The following is a 23023-nucleotide window of genomic DNA, read 5'->3' on the forward strand; positions in this document are numbered from 1 at the left end:
ATGTTGTCATCATACCTAAAACACTTTACTTAAGAGTTCCAACTGAACTTGGCCCTGCAGCTAGACAGGCATGGGAATTTCATAAATACAATGTGAAGACAATTTTGAGGCCCTTTGACATGATGGAGGACCACTTGAGCTGGGGCATCAATATTCACACTTACATTTATTAGATGGCATTGACGGCTCATCCTCTTCAACAGAGCGCGGGGCTTCGGAAGGAACAGACATGGAGCAGTGAGGGAGGAAGGGGACACCCATCTAGCCAGCCAGATGAGCAGAATGAACCCTAACAGACAATGGGGTGACAGATGTTGCAGCCAAATCGCCCAGATCTGCCAGGCAAGAAGAAAAGAGGAAGGCCTAAGGAAAGGTTTATGGATGTGGTGAGAGAGGACATGCAGGTGATGGGTGTAACAGAACAAGATGGAGAGGACAGAAAGATATGGAAGAAGATGATCCGCTGTGGCAACCCCTAACAGAAGAAGCTGGAAGACAAAGAAGAGGAAGTGGCATTGTTTTTCTTTGCACATTACATTATTATCTACTTCAGATTTGCATATCTTACATTTACATTAATTTGCTTAACAGATTTTTTATCCAAAGCAACTTACAAAAGAGGTCAACCTAATCGAGTACACATCAGTCTGGGGGACTGTTTAAAAACAAATGTTACAAGACAAAGCTACAAAATCAACTGTCATAAGTGATCATCATATGCCCTCGGAACAAAGTTGAAACAAGTTACACTTTCTATGCTGCAAAACCTAACAGCTAATATAAGTTAGACAGAAATTCTCCAAACAAAAAAGTCCTCAAACATTTCTTAAACTCATTGATGGAGTCGGAATTTCAGATGGAGGTGGGCAGCTCATTGCACCATCTAGGAGTTACTGATGTAAAGAGTCAGGACTGAGGTGTGATTTCACACAGAGCTGGCATCACCAGACACCATTCATTAAGATAATGAATAGAAATAATAAACTGGTTAAGTTTGTAGATGATACCAAAATAGGTGGATTGGCAGATAATCTGGAATCCGTTGAAGCAGAAGAATTTGGACAGCAGCTTGTGCAGATTTGTGGCAGATGAAATTTAATGTCAGTAAATGTAAAGGACAACACATAGGAAGGGAAAATGTAAGGTTTGAAAACACAATGGGAGGTCTGGAAATCGAGAGTCCATCTTATGAGAAGGACTTAGGAGTCATAGTGGACTCTAAGCTATCGACTTCCCGACAGTGTTCAGAAGTCATTAAGAAGGCTAACAGAATGTCAGGTTATATAGCGCCTTGATGTGTGGAGTACAAGTCACAGGAGGTTCTGCTCAAGGTGCTTTATAACACACTGGTGAGGCCTCATCTTGGGTACTGGGTACAGTTTTCGTTTCCAGGCTACAAAAAAGGACACAGCAGCACTAGAAAAGGTCCAGAGAAGAGCGACTAGGCTGATTCCAGGGCTACAGGGGATGAGTTATGAGGAAAGATTAAAAGAGTTTAGCCTTTACAGTTTTAGCAAAAGAAGATTAAGAGGTGACATGACTGAAGTGTTTAAAATTATGAAGGAGATTAGTACGGTGGATCAAGATTGTTTTTATAAAGTTCATCAAGAGCACGTGAACACAGTTGGAAACTTCCATCCATCCTTCCATTATCCAACCCTCTATATCCTAACTACTGGGTCACGGGGGTCTGCTGGAACCAATCCCAGCCAACACAGGGCGCAAGGCAGGAAACAAACCTTGGGCAGGGTGCCAACCCACCGCAGGGCACACACAACAAGCACACACTAGGGACAATTTAAGATCACCAATGCACCTAATCTGCATGTCTTTGGACTGTGGGAGGAAACCGGAGTACCTGGAGGAAACCCACGCAGACACGGGGAGAACATGCAAACTCCACGCAGGGAGGACCCAGGAAGCAAACCCAGGTCTCCTAACTGCGAGGCAGCAACGCTACCACTGCGCCACAGTGCCACCCCAGTTGGAAACTTGTTAAGGGAAAATTTCACACAAACATTAGCAAGTTTTTCTTTACACAAAGAACGATAGACACTTGGAGTAAGCTGGCAAGTAGTATGGTAGACAGTAAGTCTTAAGGGACTTTCAAAACTCGACTTGATGTTTTTTAAGAAGAAGTGGATAGGACTGGCGAGCTTTGTTGGTCTGAATGGCCTGTTTTCATCTTGATTGCTCTAATTTTCTAATTAAGACCCTGAGTGGTTCAGAAGTAACACAGGACCTCGCGAGTCTCTCCATATACTGTATAAGCCTACATATGACCCAGCATGGTCTTCCCTTACCATATGATATTTTAATATGTTGAAAATAACATACTAGATGTTCCAAGAGAAAAATAATGAAGAAAACAGATGACTGAAGAGATAACATGTTTCAGTATTTCCTTTTGCAGATTTCTTAATCCACCCAACCTGCTTTTTCTGTTACAGGACAGCAAGGAGTCGGAGTCTATCACATCATCTTATTACAAAGTCCTTTTTGCAGGTTTGTTTTTGTCTAATATACACTTTCATTTACAAAACACAACATTATGCAGTCTCATTCATCCAAAGTAGAATGACTTAGGGGATGAGTCAGTTCTGGCCAGTTGAATTCAGGAACTTAAACCTTATGGGGCACACACATCCACTCAAAGGAAACCAACTGAGAGGCACCAGTAAAAAGTACGAGCACCTCAATTGTAATGGTTAGTGCTAATTTTACATTATAAGACAAAATATTTCAATTCAGTACACAGCATCATATAGTTTTGAGATTTTTCTGGTAATGAAGTCTGAGGTTTTGTGGTAAGGCATAATTATTTAGCAATCACCTTATGGCTTAAGGAAAAAATAAAATACTTTCACTAGAATGAAGAACAAAAAGACAGCACAATGGCTATCTATCTATCTATCTATCTATCTATCTATCTATCTATCTATCTATCTATCTATCTATCTATCTATCTATCTATCTATCTATCTATCTATCTATCTATCTATCTATCTATCTATCTATCTATCTATCTATCTATCTATCTATCTATCTATCTATCAAGTCCACATTCTGAAGTTGTCCTGGTGTTACAGCTCTGAAACACACTACTCTGGCTTCTTTCCTTCAGGGCATAGACAGAAATGATCCACAATGCTTCTCAGCAGTACACGATCCTTCTTTTATCATCTTTTCAGGGAGTTCTGCCCATTGTGACTTTCAGCTGCTCTTTTGCTTGATGGATTTGCTCTTGCCCAGGTTCATGATTTTGATTGGTCTGTTACCTTTTACAGTTTGGCTGCCTCATTTAGCATATTCGATACCCTCTGACCTGGCAGACACACTTTTCTCTAAAGTCCAGCTGACTGCTAGCCCTGCAAATTTTTTTATTTTCTCAGGGGTCATTACAGCACTATACATCATGTCACTTGAATGTGGCGATGTGTTGTATGATTAGTACATGCAAGTAAAAGATTTCAGTGCACTCCATACACATTATAGTAATTACCCTGTAAACTTATAAAATAACATGTAGGTCTTTTATGATTTGGAATGAAAAAAAACAACAGATACAGTGAGGATGTGAAATTCCACATAAGAGAATTCAGAAATGAAATTAAAACCCAAGGATGCAGGACCTCGTTCTTCCCTACTACAGTCATGTGAAAAAGTTTGGGAACTCCTCTTAATTCTTTGGATTTTTGTTTATCTTTAGCTGAGCTGTCAAAGTAGCAACTTCCTTTTAATACTGTATATGACATGCCTTATGGAAACAGTAGTATTTCAGCAGTGACATTAAGTTTATTGGATTAACAGAAAATATGCAATATGCATCATAACAAAATTAGACAGGTACATAAATCTGGGCACCCCACCAGAGATATTACATCAATACTTAGTTGAGCCTCCTTTTGCAAATATAACAGCCTCTAGACGCCTCCTATAGCTTTTGATGAGTGTCTGGATTCTGGATGGAGGTATTTTTGACTATTCTTCCATACAAAATCTCTCCAGTTCAGTTAAATTTGATGGCTGCCAAGCATGGACAGCCTGCTTCAAATCATCCCATAGATTTTTGATGATATTCAAGTCAGGGGACTGTGACGGCCATTCCAGAACATTGTACTTCTCCCTCTGCAGGAATGCCTTTGTAGATTTCGAATTGTGTTTTGGGTCATTGTCTTGTTGGAATATCCAACCCCTGCGTAACTTCAACTTTGTGACTGATGCTTGAACATTATCCTGAAGAATTTGTTGATATTGGGCTGAATTCATCCGACCCTCGACTTTAACAAGGGCCCCAGTCCCTGAACTAGCCATACAGCGCCACAGCATGATTGAACCTCCACCAAATTTGACTGTAGGTAGCAGGTGTTTTTCTTGGAATTTGGTTCTTCTTCTACCATGCAAAGTGCTTTTGTTATGAACAAATAACTCAATTTTTGTCTCATCAGTCCAAATCACTTTGTTCCAAAATGAATCTGGCTTGTTTAAATGAGCATTTGCATACAAGCAACAAGTCTTGCTCATAGTGTCATAGCAAAGGGGATGCTTGTGTCAATGTGGTATTTCATTTTTTTATTTTTAGTTAGTTTCCAGTTATTTATAAAACCCTTTTTTTCACTCATTCTGGGGTATTGAGTGTTTCTTTATTTGAGGAAAATATACATTTTAATGATTTTATCACAAAGATGCAACAGAGCAAAATTTGAAGACACTGAAGGAGTCTTAATATTTTCTAAATCCACTGTATGTCCTGGGTATGATAATAATAATAATAATTCTTTGCATTTATTTAGATCTTTTCTCACTACTCATGATGGTAACCTTGCAGGGAAATCTTGGGGATTGGGGGCAGGATTGGCACATCAGCCACCATAAAAACATCATGCAGCTCTGAAACAGCAGACAGAACTTTTTTCTGCTCTCTGTGGGATTAACTCTGCTGCAACTGACCATAGGAAGGCTGCTCACATTATGAAGGGGATGGGGGAAAGCCCTCGGGAGCCTCCTTCTTGGAAGAGTCAAATGGGGTGAGGCCTGTTGGAGATCGAAACTGGTGTGGTGCAATTCCCCATGGCTGATCCGGCTCACAGGATCCTCATTGTTGAGGACCCGAGTGGCTGGACCAGGCCAAGGGAACTCCCCACGTAACACATGGCTGCAGCATAGATGGTCATTTCACAGGGGTGGGACTGGACTGTGTGTTTGCCCTACGGGTTGCCAATCAGGATCCTGAGCTGTTTTGTCAAGTGGTGAGTGTGGAAACACACTGTACTATCGCATGCTCCCTATCCTGACTTAACTGTATGTGGACATCCCTCAATGTTGCTGGATATCATGGCTGGCCTGTACACTGGTACTGTGAATGCTGTGCAGAGTGGAGGCAGGACCTTTGCATTTTTCCCAGTTGATTCTGGGGTTCGTCAGGGGTGTGTTTTTGCTCCTACTCTGTTCAGTGCTTGTATGGACTGGGTGTTGGGCAAGGTCGTGGGGTCCAGCGGCTGTGGGGCATCTGTTGGTGAAGAAAGGTTCACAGATCTTGACTTTGCTAAAGATGCTGTGATCTTTGTGGAGTCAATGGAGGATCTGATCAGGACACTCGAGAGGCTGAGTGAGGAGTCTGAGTGTCTGGGCTTGCGAGTGTCCTGGATAAAAACCAAGATGACCTCTTGGGCACAGCCATCAGCAGTGTGTCTGTTTGCGGAGAGAGTGTTGACCTTGTCGAGAGGTTTACTTACCTCGGCAGTGACATTCATGTCTCTGGTGACTCTTCCTGTGAAGTCAGTAGATGGATTGGGAGAGCATGGGGGGTCATGAGGTCACTGGAAAGGGGTGTGTGGCGCTCCCGATATCTATGCAAAAGGACGAAGGTCCAAGTCTTTAGAGTCCTGGTGCTTTCTGTCTTGCTATATGGTTGCGAGACATGGACGCTATCCAGTGACCTGAGACAAAGACTGGACTCCTTTGGTACTGTGTCTCTCTGGAAAATCCTTGGGTACCGTTGGTTTGACTTTTTGTCGAATGAGCGGTTGCTTATGGAGTCCCGAATGAGGCACATTACCTGCATTGTGAGGGAGCGTCAGTTACGGCACTACGGCCATATGGCGTGTTTCCCCGAGGGTGATCCAGCTCGTAAGATACTCCTTATTGGGGACTTGAGTGGCTGGACCAGGCCATGGGATTGCCCATGTAACACCTGGCTGCGGCAGATAGAGTGTTATTTCCGGAGGGCGGGACTGGACCACATGTCTGCCTGGGGGGTTGCAAACTGGGATCCTGAGTTGTTTCTCCATGTAGTGGGTGCGGCAACGCACTGTACCAGTGCATGCTCCCCAACTTGACTTGACTTGACTTGATAAGTTACTCTTGCTGAGGATATGGTAATAAAATAACTGAGTACGTTTCTGAAAGAAAACTCATTGACACTAGTCTGTAAATATATGGGGAGAACGTGCAAACTCCATGAAGAAAATGCTAAAACATCTGTACTGAACTTATTAAATTTCAACTTAATAAAATAAAATGTATACCTATAACATCTGTTCAGTTCAAGTTATTTGATTGCATGCTACACTCCTGCTTAGTCTTTCTCTCTCTAGACCACTGAAGTATAGGTGTGCATTACCATACTGGTAGCAGCAGACAATATCTTTGTGAAATAACAAAATAAGCTTCTGTATCGTAAAGGAATGTCAGCAATCAAAAATATGACTTTTTCAGTTACTATTGTCTAGTTGTCTATAGAACAGAGACAGCAATTTTTGTCTGGGCTTCAGTTTTCAATTATGTCATGTGAAAAAGGTGCTATATAGGCTATTTATTTTTGTCTTCACCTGTTGGGTGCACGTCTTCCCTGTGTCCCACAGGCAGTACATAGTTCCCAAGCACCAACACCAGGTAAAACACAAATAAGCACTCTCTCTTCCACCACCACTCCTCCCTGTCCTCCTCCTCACAATTCTGGCTCCTCGAGTGGTGGCTGCTGGCCCCTTTTATAGTTCACCCAGAAGTGCTCCAGGTGCTTGATTGCCGTGTTCTGGCTGCACTTCCAGGTGTGGTGAATGTGTTGCCCATACGGGCTCAGTAGTCCCAGTTGCAGCATCCCCTGCTGGTGCCTGCAGGACCCAACAGGGCTGCATCCAACTCCAATTCCCATGGAGCCCTGTGGGAAACCAAGGTACCGCTCCAACCCAGGGGGGCAGCCATCTAGCGTCCAGGGGGAGGTATTGCACCGTTCAGGGCTGCTTCCCTTGGATATAGAGTGCAGGGGCGTCCCTGGTGGGCATGGACCCCGGCTGCCTGCCACAGTCAATAACAGTTCTTGCCGATGACTTTTAATATTAAATCCACACCCTTGGCTCTGAAAGGCTGCTATGGTGAATGAGTGAGAAACATCAACCCTGGAGGGTCACAGTAGCTGCAGGTTTTTGTTCCCACCCAATTTTTTAATTAGAAACAAGTCATTGTCAATGACAGATCTTTTTTAATTTCTTGACATGTTAACATATTAGCTCTGTAATATATGCCAGGTCATTTTTATATCGTAGTGTTTTCCTTTCCAAGGATATCATCCAAATGAGTTGAAGACTAAAATGGATGAATAATCCTCAGTCCTTCACTTATTCCTTTTCATTGTCCTTCCAAATATTTCATTAAACTAGATACAAGGGTTGTCTGGGTTCCGAGCGGAATCACTCGAAATAAGTAGCCAAGGATTTTTTTTTCTATTTTTCTCATGTACTTCGATCCTTTTTAAACTTTTTCCAAGTATTCACCGCCAACATCAATGCACTTTTGGGCTCTTCTGACCCACGCCGCAAAACACTCGCGAAAGGCTGTCTTTGGGAGGTTGTCCAGCTGTTCTTTGACAGCTGCAATCAGTTCCTCCCGAGTTTCGAAGTTGTGGCCTTGTAGGGGTTCTGTCACCTTCGGGAAGAGCCAAAAGTCACATGGTGCAAGATCAGGCGAGTAGGGAGGCAGGTTCAAAACGTTGACACCACTGTCTTCAATGAAATGCTTCGTCGCATTAGCCGTGTGGGCTGGCGCATTGTCATGATGCAAAAAGTGCCTTTGCAAGTTCTTGGACCAGCCTCTAGCCATCGCAGAAAAAAACGTCAGGCAGGCACTGAGTGGTGTACCACTCAGAGGTCACAGTTTTCCTCTCTATCAGCGGAATTGACGCAACAATGCCATCGATGTTAAAAAAGATGGCAAACATGGTGTGTTCCAACGAGCGGATTAAACCATCAGAAAAGTCATAAAAAATCATCACTCGAAAGTCACGCACGCACGGAGTCGGGAGCTTCACCGCTAGCACCGGCTGCGCACTCTCAGTTCGTTTGCTTCTCGTGTTCATTCTGAAGGAAGAGAGGGAGCAAAACATCTGAACAAAAACATGCAACCACTTGAATAATCCCTCTACACAGCAGAACAGGTTTCGACAGGCTGACACTCAACAAACGATAAAATTCCGCGCGGAACCCAGACAACCCTCATATGCTGGGAGCATGCACTGATATCACCAAACACACGACGAACCACTTGAATTGGGATCCGAATGCAGCGGGTGACACCTCAGCACCACATTGGAACATTGTGAGTCTTTTTATGGTGGCTAAAGACAGTGGCGTAGCTAGGGGCGGCCGGAGGGGGCGGTTCACCCCGGGCGGCACATTTTTGGGGGTGGCATTATTGGCCAAAAGGCTCAGAACACTTCACATGTAAGCAGCAGGGTTCGGACAAATATCACTCATGAATGAAAAAAAGTCAAATTCTCTGATTTTCATCCACAAATGCTTCAAAAATAATTTTCAGATGGTCCTTCTGTGACGGCTTCAGACACGGCAGTTGAAATTTATGAGGCAATAACAAAAATAAACAGAAACATTACACCGATAATAATTTCTAGGAAGATAAACAACTAATTCACAATGTATAATTTCGTTTCGTTATAAATCCGAATTCGTTCTTGCTCATCCCCACCTATCACTTGTACACCACACTGGTTCTGGTTTTCGCAGCGTAATTATATTAAACTAATAATCAGAACACGGCTTATCAGTGCGTCTATACTATATTCTTGTCTAGTTGATGCTTATAAATAATTATATGTGAAAAAAATATTGCTGCTTCTCTGTATATAAATAAATCTATGCAAAATGTATTTTAATTTTTCTCTATACGTCATTTTAATTTTCTATTTAAATAGGTTAACATATTCAGATTCGTTGGAGGGTGGCAAATTGAAGCCCCGCCCCGCCCCGAGTGACACGAACTCAAGCTACGCCTCTGGCTAAAGAGCCAATCCTGCCGTCATCCCCCAGGTTGGAGGACCAGCTTGCAGGGCTGGATAGATGGTCCACTACAAATACACACAGGTGTAAATGAAAGCAAGTTAAATGGAGAACTGCTGGTTCGTTTGATATTTGTATCTTATTGCTAATAAGGGCCAATTAAAAATGCTGCTGTTTAAGACTAAAATAAGCAATTAAGAGTTAAAAATCTTAACAAGCAAGACACCTAAAATTAAACAGAAAAGTGTTGATTGAGCAATAAGTGCTTTATCAGCAATAATTGAGTTCTCATTAATTAAAAATTGGGTTGAAACAAAATCCTGCAGCCACTATGGCCCTCCAGGACCATTGGTGCTCAGCCCTGCTGTGGAGGAAGACAAGCAGCTAAGTGAAGTCCATCCATCCATCCATTGTCTCCCGCTTATCCGAGGTCGGGTTGCGGGGGCAGCAGCTTGAGCAGAGATGCCCAGACTTCCCTCTCCCCGGCCACTTCTTCTAGCTCTTCCGGGAGAATCCCAAGGCGTTCCCAGGCCAGCTGGGAGACATAGTCCCTCCAGCGTGTCCTGGGTCTTCCCCGGGACCTCCTCCCGGTTAGACGTGCCCGGAACACCTCACCAGGGAGGCGTCCAGGAGGTATCCTGATCAGATGCCCGAGCCACCTCATCTGACTCCTCTCGATGCGGAGGAGCAGCGGCTCTACTCTGAGCCCCTCCCGGATGACTGAGCTTCTCACCCTATCTTTAAGGGAAAGCCCAGACACCCTGCGGAGGAAACTCATTTCAGCCGCTTGTATTCGCGATCTCGTTCTTTCGGTCACTACCCATAGCTCATGACCATAGGTGAGGGTAGGAACATAGATCGACTGGTAAATTGAGAGCTTCGCCTTGCGGCTCAGCTCCTTTTTCACCACGACAGACCGATGCAGAGCACGCATTACATGCCGCATTGATCCGCCTGTCAATCTCACTAAGTGAAGTGCACAATTTAATATGTCTGAATCTCACAAAGGTGTAAGTTTTTCCATTTTATTTTTGCTTTCTAAAATGATATGGATACCCTGTATTGCAATATGTGTGCAATGTTAAGATGTGCCTCAATACTCAATAACATTTTAGGGTTAGAAAATACCAAACTTATCCTTCACTTTTATTGAATAAGCCTTGGAGCCAAGTCTCCTTTCTTTTTAGAAGGGACCAGAGGTGCTTTATGCAGGAAACAGGCAAGATGGATGTCAGGCCATGGTGGTTGGCATTTCACAAATCTTCACCAGAGCTGCAGCTAAAAAGCTGTTCAAGGAACCTCTGCTGAGACAAGAGGAGATCATTCTGATAACTGGGTAAAAAACTATAGTCAATGAAGCTGGTTTATAAACTTACTGTTTAGTCTTGAGTCTTCCTTTGTGAAGCAGTCACAAGTTTGGTTTTCAAATGGTTTTTTATTTTCATATTTTACAAGTTTTTATTCCTTAAATAGTTCAGTTTAGTAGTAGGCATAAATCCTGTGTTTGGTGAGGGCTCTTCTATTGTCTGTGACGCTGCTCCTGTAGAAATGTTTCCAGTCTCTTCATCTCCCAAAGGATGGCTCTCTTAATGCAAAAATAATTACACAGTTTGTAATGAATCAGAATTTATCAGACCAATGGAGCTTTTTAAATTCTAGCCTAAGAACATACTCCTTCTTCTCATAAGTTCATCATAGTTACTGATGAATTGATCATTTCTTCATAGACAATCATTTTTTGCCCATTACACTGGTCTACAAAAAAATATTTTTTGTTTGCTTCTGGGAACTTCAGACCAACTCTTTATTAAGTTTTTTTACACTGATTTCATATATGAAATCAGAATTAAGGTAGCACGTCAGGTTTTTGAAATACACATCATTGACGTTTTGACAATTTTGAATATCAATAGAATATATCAACACGATATCTGGAGTTTGGAATATGTCCCAACCTTTGAGGCTAAGGATCTGTGCTGGTAATCAGAAGGTTGCTGGTTCGAATCCCCGTCACTGCCAAAAGAGATCCTACTCTGCTGGGTCCTAGGGCAAGACCCTTAACCTGAAATTGCTCCAGGGGCGCTGTACAATGGCTGACCCTGCGCGCTGACCCCAAGGGGTATGCAAAAACTAACAAATTCCTAATACAAGAAATTGTATAAGGCGAAATAAAGAACAAAAAAAAATGGTTTTGAAGTGTTTATTCAGAAAAACAAACCAGAAGACGATACCAGAGACACGTTACAGCATATTTATGTCAATTTAACTCAATATAAAAGTGAGGTCAGCGTGCCCAAAAATGTTGGAGGCACTCGCTTTTGCACTTGTACTGCACATCCATCTCTCTTTGCAAGAACCAACAGTAGTCACCCATCATGCTCGGAGTGAATTTTTCCTGATTTCAGTTTTCCATCACCTTTATATCTTGATGAAATCTTTCCCCATGCTCATCTCTGACATCACTTAGATTTGGTGGAAAAAAGTTGAGATGAGAATGTAAAAAATGCGTCTTCAGTGACATTCTGGCTCCCATAAGCTAATATACTTTCAGCATATTCTCCACAAGCTCAGTATAATTCTCTGCTTTGTGACCGTCAAGAAAATTCTGGACAACCCGCACGAATGAGAGTGTTGATTCAGTGGGCTTCAGTTTCCTTTTGAACTCCTCATCAAGCATCAGTTCACGGATTTCAGGGCTAACAAAAACACCTTCCTTAATTTTGGCTTCACTTTTTTCTTAAATGCTGAAACACATCGCCTTTACTGTCCAGTCACCCTAGTTGTCCAAGACCTGGAACATCATAACTAAAAAAAAGAGACGTGCTAGACGAAAACGGTTTCCAGATTTGGAGTCAGCAAGTAAAATTTGTTGAAGTACAGATGAAAGAATCCCAGTAGCAAAATGCTTGTTGGCCAGTGTAACCAAAGTAAGTATGGCGCTATTGTTATCTACATCCATGCCCCTCTAACCACGAAGCTTAAATCATTGTACCCTACACACTCGTCTCATAGCTGGCATCTTAGCCCCCCTGTCATTAGCTGATGAGCAGACAGCCTTGGTGTCACAATCCCTCCTGACCCACTAGCAGCTGTGTTTGATGGACTCCCAGATGGGTTTATAGTGGAGAAGGACAAACAAATCGTAATTGCCTTTACCTCACCACTAGCACACAGACTTATCTTGCTCAACTGGAAGAATCCCACCTCACCACTTTTAAGTCAGGGGGTAAGTGATGTTCTGTACTACCTGAAATCAAATTCTCACTCAAAGGATCTGTTCAAAGCTTTTTAAAATGTGACACGATCTAATCATTAACATTTTAGAATAAGCTTCTATATCGGGGAAAGGATACTCTTCCTTCCTTGCTGCTTTTAACGCTTTGCTTTGTTGTCTGGCTCTCTTCTCTTTCTTTCGGGTGGTGGTTGAAATTTGGTTTGTTAAATTTGATTTGATTGTATGGATTGTATGGATTGTTATTTGCTTCTGATTAAATTTAATAAGAAAAAAAAAATTGTGGTTTGATTGTATCCTGTTGGCTTTGGGCTTTGAACAGCCTGTCACGTCATAATTTACTCAATGAACTTTGATCGGGCTCAGAGTTCAAGTTTATGCTAGTGAATGCAAACAGAGGTGAGACTATCTTACATTTATTCTGTTAAGCTTGGAATTGTAAAAATCTGTGAAATGTCTGTTCTTTACTTCATTAAAAGTGAGTGAGTTTGTATTAAACTTTATAGAAAATGAACATTAATTTGCAGAACAGTCTATCCCTTTTAACAAGTTAGACGTGAAAATCTCCAAAGAAACCTTAAAAAAAATCAAAGCTGCTTAAATAACATTTGATTATTTTTACCATTTGCAGCGCCTTCATGTTATATTAGTATACTGAGGAATGATATGACAGATGTAATATTTGACAGTGTCTCAATGTAATTAGTGGCCAGTTGTGGCCGACAGGTAAGGCAAAGTGTAACGGAAAGTAACACTTCCTCATTGGAGTGTTTTAATTCAAATTACAAAAATGAAGAATAATTAATTTTATTAGATTGCAGTTTCAGAGAATAACAACTCAGTAAAGACTGGAAGGAGGAGACCTCTTCGATGTGTATGCGTACAGTATAAATGTATTTGTAAAGTTTCATTTCATGTATTAAATTTATGTCACTTAGTCACTAAAAACATGGACAATAGAAAAGAAGGGATAGCAATCATTTTAAATTTACAATATTTTCCTTGTTAGTTAAGACACCTTTATTTGATACAATTTAAAAATAAATCAATATTCATTTGTACAATACAATAATCTAGGAAGAAAGAAAAGAATTAAAAAGTAAGCAAGGAAAACATTTTTACGTTAATTAAGTGAATTAAGTTAAGTGAATTAAGACTTCAGTCTAATTCAATTTATTGTCACTGTAACGTAGTTTGATAAAAACTATTTCTTTTAGTTCAATAGTGCAAAAAATAGAACAACAATGCAATATACACTTGCTGAGTACATTTTTCGGATCACTATACTAATGGAGGGTCGGGCCTCCTTTTGTTCTCAAAACAGCCTTAATGTTGGAAGAACTTGTTTGAGATTCTGGTCCATGTTAGCCTGACTGCATCACACAATTCCCTCTGGGAATCTCCTGTTCTACTGCATCCCAAAGATGTTCTAGTGGATTCCGATCCAGTGACTGGTAAGGCCACTGAAGAACACCAGCTTCATGAAATCACTTTGAGACTTTTGCGAGCAGCCATTAGAAGATGGGTAAACCACAGACATAAAGGTCTGCAACGATACTCAAATAGGCCATGGCATTCAAGCAATGATGGATTGGTATTAAATATTCCAAGAAAATATTCCTTGCACCATTACACCACCAGCAGCAGCCTGGACTGTTAAAATAAGGCATGTTGAGTGCATGGATTCATGCTGTTGGAGCCAAATTCTGACCCTACCATCTGTGTGCAGAAATTGAGATTCATCAGACCAGGCTACTTGTTTCAAGTCTTCATCTGTCCAGGTTTGATGAGCCCATTGCAGCCTCTGCTTTCTGTCCTTGGCTGACAGGAGTGGAACCCAACATGGTCTTCTGCTGCCTCAAGGCTCGGCGTGTTGTGCATTCTGAGATACGTTTCTACTCACCCAGTTTGAAATGAATAGTCATCTGAGTTACTGTAGTCTCTCTCTGTCAGCTCAAATTAGTCTGGCTGTTTTCCTCTCATCAACAAGGCCTTTCCATCAGTTCGCTGTCGCTAATCTGGGTGTTTTTTGCTTTTTTGCACCTTTCTGAGTAAATTTTACAGACTGTTGTGCACGAGAATCAGAGGAGAGCAGCAGTTACAGAAACTCTCAAACAGTCGTGCCACGGTCAACGTCACTCAGATCAGATTTTTTCCCCATTATGTAGTTTGATGTGCACATGAACCAAAGCCCTTGACCTGTATCTGCATGACTTTATGCATAGCAATGCTGTCCCATGATTGGCTGATTAGATAACTGCATGGATAAGCAGGTGTACAGGTGTCCCTAAGCATTTAATCAGTGAGCTTATGTAAAATGATGCCGCAGAAACAAATTAATGTGTAAGGATTGTGACACGATTTCAAGTGCATGTCTCACTGTATCGCATTTGTGGCAGCTTTCTTTGAAAGGTATTCAGAACAATGGAGTGTGGCTTTTCTTTGCTCATGTCTCCATTGTTGGCCCTAACTCTCTTTCAACATCTTGGTCAAGGATGTCAACAGTGGAAAGTGTGTTTTAAAGATTCCTTCATGCCTTGAGTAACACTTCTTATATTGCATTTCCATTGAGGAGAGGTCAGACATGGCTTTGCTGTAGCAGGTGACTCTGTACCCCTTTCATGTCCCGTCTGGATGTACCCCTCTAATAAAACCTTTGTGAGTACAGCTATAAATATTACAACTTTTGAACCAATTAGTTTTTTTTCATATGTTTATCAAGGAATTAAACAGGTGGGGCATTGCACGAGTTCTTCACAGGGCCCACTTACAGTACATGCATACTGACAGGACCAATTTGGAATCATCCTTTAACAGCCTAACCTGAATATATTTGGTAATATAGCAGAAAACCCTCACAGACGCAAAAAGAACAGATAAAATGGAGGGGCTGAAGAGCTTATTTTAAAATAGCAGTTGGAATCACTGTAGTAGTAGGGTGTTGAACCGTGTTAGCCATTATAGATGCAACGAGAAGTCAAGCAGAATGACACCTTTTATCGGCTAACTATAAAGATTACAATATGCAAGCTTTCAAGCCAACTCAGGCCCTTTCTTTAGGAAGTTCACTGTAATAATCCATCCATCCATTTTCCAACCCGCTGAATCCGAACACAGGGGTCTACTGGAGCCAATCCCAGCCAACACAGGGCACAAGACAGGAACCAATCCTGGGCAGGGTGACAACCCACCGCAAGACACACACAAACACACCAAGCACACACTACGGCCAATTTAGAATCACCAATCCACCTAACCTGCATGTCTTTGGACTGTGGGAGGAAACCGGAGCGCCCGGAGGAAACCCACACAGACACGGGGAGAACATGCAAACTCCACACAAGGAGGACCTGGGAAGCGAACCCAGGTCCCAGGTCTCCCAACTGCGAGGCAGCAGCGCTACCCAATGCGCCACCGTGCCGCCCTACTGTATATATATATATATATATATATATATATATATATATATATATATATATATATGTAGTTATTATACTTTGATAATCCTTTTGTTATTGTATTATTCTGTTTCTTATAACGAGTGTGCCTCAGTTACCTTGATACAAGTCTAAAGGCTGAGACCACCATTGCCAACAACAGAGAATGGAAAGGTAAATAAAATAGGAGGTTTGCTGAATTATTTAATTAATTACCTGTATTGCTGAAGGCAAAACTAATATTTAATTCAATTTTCCAACCCGCTGAATCCAAACACAGGGTAATAATTAATTAACCAAGTTAAAATTTCTTTTTTAAATTCCACATTATTATGGCATCGTCCTGAATGACCGTCTTATTGATTATTATTCTATAATATGGAGACCAAATCTGCACACAATCCTCCAGACAAAGTCTCACGACTCTGTTATACACAGTAGATTAATCGTTTACCACCTTTGTCTTCGTGATGTGGGGATCCCCAATTTGCATAAGAGAGAAGGAGGTGAGCCCTGGTTTCCAAGAAAATCAACTTTATTGTAGTGAAAAAAGCATTTATTGAAACTGGAGCTGCCACTTCAGTACATACAAGCACAGTAATCAAGCAGTGACGTTGTCGTTCGTTGTTCAGTTTAGGAGCAGATGGCCTCCCCTCATCAGGCAGGTTCAGTGGTGGACCCAACTCATTCTGGAGGAGAGAAGACAACAAAAGAGCACAAGGCCAGGTCAGTGGCCAGTTTTTAATGGTCCCTGCATCAACCATTGGGAGACAGACATGTTACACAAGGGGCCTGCAAACGTGCAGTTGTACTGGCGATGGACACTTGGAATAAGCTACCAAGTAGTGTGGTAGAACTTTAGGAACTCTCAAAACTAGCCTTGATGTTTTTTTAGAAGAATTAATTGGATAGGACTGGGCTGAATGGCCTGTTCTCATCTAGATTGTTCTAATGTTCTAATATTTTGTTAACCTTCTTAATGGCTTGTTGATAGTGACAAGTCTACTATCTTAAATGGCACTCTCAAGTTTCAAAACTTTCATTGTGTATTCAAATCTGACATTTTTACTTCCTGCCTTGTAATAATTTGCATCCATTTACATTAAATTAATTTGATTTACCACTTATCTGCCCAAGGGTGGCATGGTGGCACAGTGGTAGCGCTGCTGCCTCACAGTTAGGAGACCCGGGTTCGCTTCCCGGGTCCACCCTGCGTGGAGTTTGCATGCTCTCCCCATGTCTGCGTGGGTTTCCTTCCACAGTCCAAAGACATGCAGGTTATGGGCATTGGCGATCCTAAATTGTCCCCAGTGTGTGCTTGGTGTGTGTGTGTGTGTGTGTGTGTGTGTGTGTGCCCTGCCCAGGGTTTGTTTCCTGCCTTGCGCCCTGTGTTGGCTGGGATTGGCTCCAGCAGACCCCCGTGACCCTGTAGTTAGGATATAGAGGGTTGGATAATGGATGGATGGACGTATCTGCCCACAACTGTATTCTGTCCATGTTCCTTTCTATCAGTTCAGATGATGCTGTCTTATCTGTCTTTTCTCCTAGTTTATTACCATCTGAAAACCTAAACAGTTTATTAGCTTTATTCTTACCAAGTGTGGTCAAACATTAGTGAAACCCAAATTCAAGAATGCAATGTTGGGACACCAACCAGATGGTCCTCTTTAATTCTTTTAACAGAAAGTAAAATAAATACACATATGGCAAGCCAAATTAACATTTAGAGATATCTCAAAATGAATTTTATGATATCTGGAAATGCATTTTAGATATCTCAAATTGAATTATAGATATCTAAAAATACATCTATTTTAAGATATCTAAAAAGAATTGTATGATATCTCAAACAGATTTCAAGATATCTTGAAGTGATATGCTGTACATTTTCAGATATCTGAAATGCATTTCAAGATATCTTAAATGCAATTTGAGATATCTTGAAATATGTTCATGTGCATTTTGAGATATCTCAAATACATTTCAAGATATCTTAAAATAGATCTGCAGGCATTTTGAGATATCTGAAATACATTTTCAGATATCTTAAAATAACTTCCTGTGTTTTTCAAGACATCTCAAATACATTTTCAGATATCTTAAAATCACTTCCTGTAAAATTTCTTATACTTTCAATGGAACTTCCTGCCTATTTTAAGATATCTCAAAATGCATTTAAGATATCTCGAAATGCACAGGAAGTGATTTTGAGATATCATGAAATGTATTTGAGATATCTTGAAATGTGCAGGAAGTCATTTTAAGATATCTGAAAATGCATTTCAGATATCTCAAAATGAATTTGGGATATCTTAAAATGAGAAGGAAGTTATTTTAAGATATCTCGAAATATAATTTAGATATCTTAAAAAGCATTTAAGATATCTTGAAATTCATTGTTGTTTCAGATATCTGAAATACATTATTAGATATCTAAAATTAATTTCATGATATCTTAAAATGGGTCTCTGCTCTATTTCAGATATCTAACAATGTATTTCAAGATATCTAAAATTGTATTTCAAGATATCTAAAATTGTATTTCAAGATATCTAAAATGCATTTTAAGATATCTTTAAAAGGACACTCAATTATTTCAAGATATCTCAATAGCACTTTCAGATATCTACAATACAATTTAAGATATCTTAAATACATTTCCAGATATTTCAAAACAGCTTCCTGTCCATTTTCAGATATCTCAAATACATTTTCAGATATCTCAACATCACTTCCTGCTCATTTCAAGATATCTCAAATACATTTTAAGATATCTTATAATAAACAAGAAGTCCCATTGAAATAATAGGCAGTTTTACAGGAAATGATTTTGAGATATCTTGAAATGCATGAAAGGTCAATTTAAGATATCTGAAAATTCATTTGAGATATCTTGAAATGCAGACACAATTATTTTGAGATATCTGAAACTGTATTTGAGATATCTTGAAATGCATTTGAGATATCCCGAAATGTATTGCAGATATCTTAAAATGTAAAGGAAATTATTTTAAGATATCTCAAAGCGAGTTTCAGATACCTTAAAAAGTAAATTACATTTTAAGATATCCGAAATTCATTTTGAGATATCTCTAAATGTTAATTTGGCTTGCCATATACACATAAAACCAAAAACACAGCCATTAGACTGCTCTTTAACAATGAATGGCGCTGCTTGTTGAGCAGGTCTGTGCTTGTAAATGGAGTTCCGTCCTCTAGGTTAGCTCAACTTAAAGTGAAGATGCCTCCTTCTAGTGATGCCCAGCTTTACAGGACCTGGCCCAGAAGGGGCATAGTCATTTGCCCTCACTGGGCATCTTTTCAGAGATGTGCAGGCAGAAACAGGTGACAAGGTTAGCAACACTGCCCCCTCTTGCTTTGGGGTAGAACTACATTCCTCAGTTGAGCCTTTAGGGTGACCCCCTGACACGTATGCATGACACAAGGTTTATTACATGCAGTATATTAAAAGGAGAACTGGTGCCAGCACTATGTTTCTAATATAACCTCATTTTAAAAGATTGTGCCTCACCATAACCCTTTGCTCCTGGTGTTTAAGCGATTTTTGCCCCCATTTACACACTGATCTTTTATCAATCCTAACCACTAACCAAAAATCAAAGGGTCAAAAACACAAAGCAGGAGATCAATAAGCCAGTACAATCCCAATCAAAAATTAACAGCACAAACAAAGGTTTTGTTTATCCACTATTGGAAAAGTGAGTTCATATGTGGTGACTGAAATACAATCGTACATTATGATGTCAGCTGTCGCACTCTCCCAGAGGCTCATGGGAGAATCACCATAGCAATGGGAACCGTCAAACCCTAACCCTAACCGTCAAACAAAAATGCAGAAAAGGCAATTCATATGCAAAAGCAAAACAGCATAATTAAATAACAAAAGTAAATAAATCAGCTTTTAATTGAAGTCATATAAAAATAAAAAGATCTCAGCAATAAATATTACACATTTTACAGGGTACAAAACCCTGGCAAAGATTTAAATAATATCTATACAGTCTCCAGGAAAGGAATAATAAATCATTAGGACTTACCTAACTCTACTAGGTGGGAGTGTAATTCTGCTTTATTATATTGTTTTATATATTTTATTTTATATTTTGTGTATACAATGTTGTGATGGTCTCATGTCTTTCATATTGTGTTTTTTAAATCTATTTACTTTCTTATGTATATGGATGGAACACCAGGAGAAATTCCCTAAGAACTGAGTTACCTGCTATAAAGTTCAAGTTCAAGAATAGTTAATAATACAGGCACTGCTGTGCTCATTAAGCTTACTTTATTATTTTTTAATTGATTTGTTACTGTTAAATGTATTTAGCATGCCTTAAAGTAGACACAGGTCAATTCTAAGTGAAATACTGTTTATAATAAAGCATGAAAATGAAGAAACGGGGGCCTGTCAAAAAAAGATCTATGGAATTGTGACACGCTGGCTTCCATCCCCAGCTGGCTGATTATTTTGTCACTGGCTTTTCACCACCACCTGGCAGTGTCACTAAAGATTAGACACCGTGACTGTGAATTTTCCTCCAATGTGATTTACTGTTCATCTCTACTTTTCCATCTTTACTTTTTCTGACATGAACGCAAGCAGCTGTAATGTCATGTCCTTTTCTAACCCGTGTTACCCAGAGCAGGGTCACGCAGGCGCTGGAACCTACCGCAGCTAATAGAGGGCTCAAGGCAGGAACAAACCCTGGACAGGGCGCCAGCCCATCATAGGGCAGACACACTCACACAGCAAACACAGACTGGGGACAGCTTAGTGTCACCAGTTCACCTAACCTGCATGACTTTAAGAAAGTGTGAGGAAACCAGAGCACCCAGTGGGAACCCATGCAGACAAGAGGAGAACATGGAAACTCCATAGAAGGAGAATCCAAGATGCCAACCCTGCTCTCCAGCGCCCATACAGCTGTAATGCATTTCTTTTAATTGAATGTGAGATATTTATTTTAATTGCCATGCAGCTACTATGTAACAATATCAAAAACCTTTTCACCAACAGGTGCAGTTTGAAAAGGCAGATGAACAGATAGCTGATCATGAAGTCAGTGGGTGCAGAAGAAGCTGTGGTGGCTGCCGTAACTGTGGAGGACAGGCACAGCAGAATTGTAAACTGGTTTGGAAAGACGGTCAGACATCATCTTATAGCAGTCGGGGTGAGGCTACTCTCTTTTATTTGTTTGATAGTGATAGACGGTTGTACAATAAATAGTCGGTTTCTACCTAATCCTTGAAGCTGCCATAGGATTTTAAGAATGCACTGTTATTTATTTTTATCCAATGGCATTTATTTATTTGTATCCAATTTTTATTCTTCAAAAATTGCAGCCCCACTGAAAAAAAATATTGCTCTCCACCTCTCTTGACCACAATGAAGAGATACAAAAAGGCACAGAAGATAGACTACACTGCACATTTGTTTAATATAGATAGTCAGTGTGTATGTATAGTATCAGTACAGTAAAGTATAGTATCTGTAGCAATATAACAATAAGTAAACTTGATGCTATAGATGTTTTGGTGTTGGGCGATATGTCTCGTCAATGTCGTAACAGCCGCGATACATTCTGCTATATCTGTGGAAAATATACACTTGTGCCTCAGAGACATTGGAAGACTGCTCTTGTGAAGAAAGCTTATCATCTGTATTTCGGCTGCAAAATTGGTGATCAAGACAAGGAATTGAGCGCCTCACATTTGCTGTGTGAAATATGCTGTCAGTCTGAGAGCCTGGCTCAGAGGCACTTGAAAGACGATGCCGTTTGCTGTTCCGATGATATGGCGATAACAGAAAGACCATGTGACGGACTGTTACTTCTGTTTGACTAATGGGTCTGGTTTCTCTGCCAAAAACAAGAAGTCAATTGAATATCCTAATCTACCTTCATGAGACCCGTGCAACATGGAGACAGTCTTCCAATTCCGAAACCACCAGAGGATTGGACCTTAGACGAACCAGATGAAGAAACTACAATGCAGGGTACTGACAGTGACATTGACCCAGATTTTGAACCGTGCTCATCAGTCAATCACCATCTGATAACACAATGAATGATTTGGTCAGAGATTTGGGTTTGTCAAAAGCAAAAGCCGAGCTGCTGAGTTTGAGACTGCAGGAATGGTGTTTGCTGTCACCAGGTACGAAAATTTCTGTATTTCGAGGCTGACATCATGATATAACCAAATTTTTTGCACAAGTCAGCAGTCTCTGTTTCTGTTGTGACATTGAAGGATTGTTCTCGGCCTTGGGTTTTGATCACAACCTGGAAGAATGTCATCTCTTCATTGATTCGTCATTGTTAAGCCTGAAAGCTGTTCTGCTACACTATGGCAATGTTTATCCTTCAGTACCTGTTGGATATGCAGCACACATGAAAGAAACGTATGAGAATATGGAACTGTTGCTGAAGCACATCCAGTATAGCAGGTACAACAGGAATATCTATGGAGATCTTAAAGTCGTTGCTCTGTTACTAGGACTGCAGCTCGGCAATACAAAGTACTGGTGTTTCATCTGTGAATGGGACAGCCGTGCCAAAGAGTCGCACTATTCTCGACAGAACTGGCCACTCCAGGACAGAAAAATGTGGCACATGAATCGCTTGTCGACCTGGCAAAGATATTTTTGCCTCCTCTTCACATAAAACTGGGACTCATGAAGAATTTCGTGAAAGCACTGAACAAGGAAGTCGAAGGTTTTCGTTATTTAAGACAAATGTTCCCAAGAATAACTAACGCCAAGATCAAAGAGGGTATTTTTGTTGGCCCCCAGATCAGACATGTTAAGAGTTAAAAGTGGTTTGAAGATCTGTTAGTTGGGTAGGAAAAAATTGCCTGGAAAGCCTTCAAAGACGTTGTTGACAATTTTCTGGGCAATTACAGAACCTCAAACTACATTCAGCTGGTAGACAAACTTCTCAAAGCATACAAGACTATAAAGTGCCACATGTCACTCAAGATTCATTTCCTCCACTCACACTTGGACTTCTTCCCCACAAATCTTGGTGCTGTCAGTGACGAAGATGGTG

At 40.7% G+C, this 23023-nt stretch overlaps 1 protein-coding gene across 6 annotated transcripts in view; it reads left to right on the forward strand.

Moving 5' to 3' along the window:
• Positions 1-23023, forward strand: part of si:dkey-30c15.13 (uncharacterized protein LOC558731 homolog) — a 191242-nt gene that overhangs the window by 145997 nt on the left and 22222 nt on the right. For 3 of the 6 annotated variants that reach the window (XM_051922419.1, XM_051922416.1, XM_051922417.1), the window contains exon 2: positions 20998-21151. In XM_051922419.1, the coding sequence (XP_051778379.1) occupies positions 21035-21151 (117 nt within the window). In that variant the 5' untranslated portion in view covers positions 20998-21034. Of the gene's footprint in view, positions 1-12788; positions 12922-12965; positions 13001-13838; positions 13977-20997; positions 21152-23023 lie in introns of those variants that run through there. The other 3 variants (XM_051922420.1, XM_051922415.1, XM_051922418.1) reach the window with 3 other exon arrangements.

Source organism: Erpetoichthys calabaricus, chromosome 2, assembly GCF_900747795.2.
Source record: "Erpetoichthys calabaricus chromosome 2, fErpCal1.3, whole genome shotgun sequence".
Classification (NCBI taxonomy): Eukaryota; Metazoa; Chordata; class Cladistia; order Polypteriformes; family Polypteridae; genus Erpetoichthys; species Erpetoichthys calabaricus.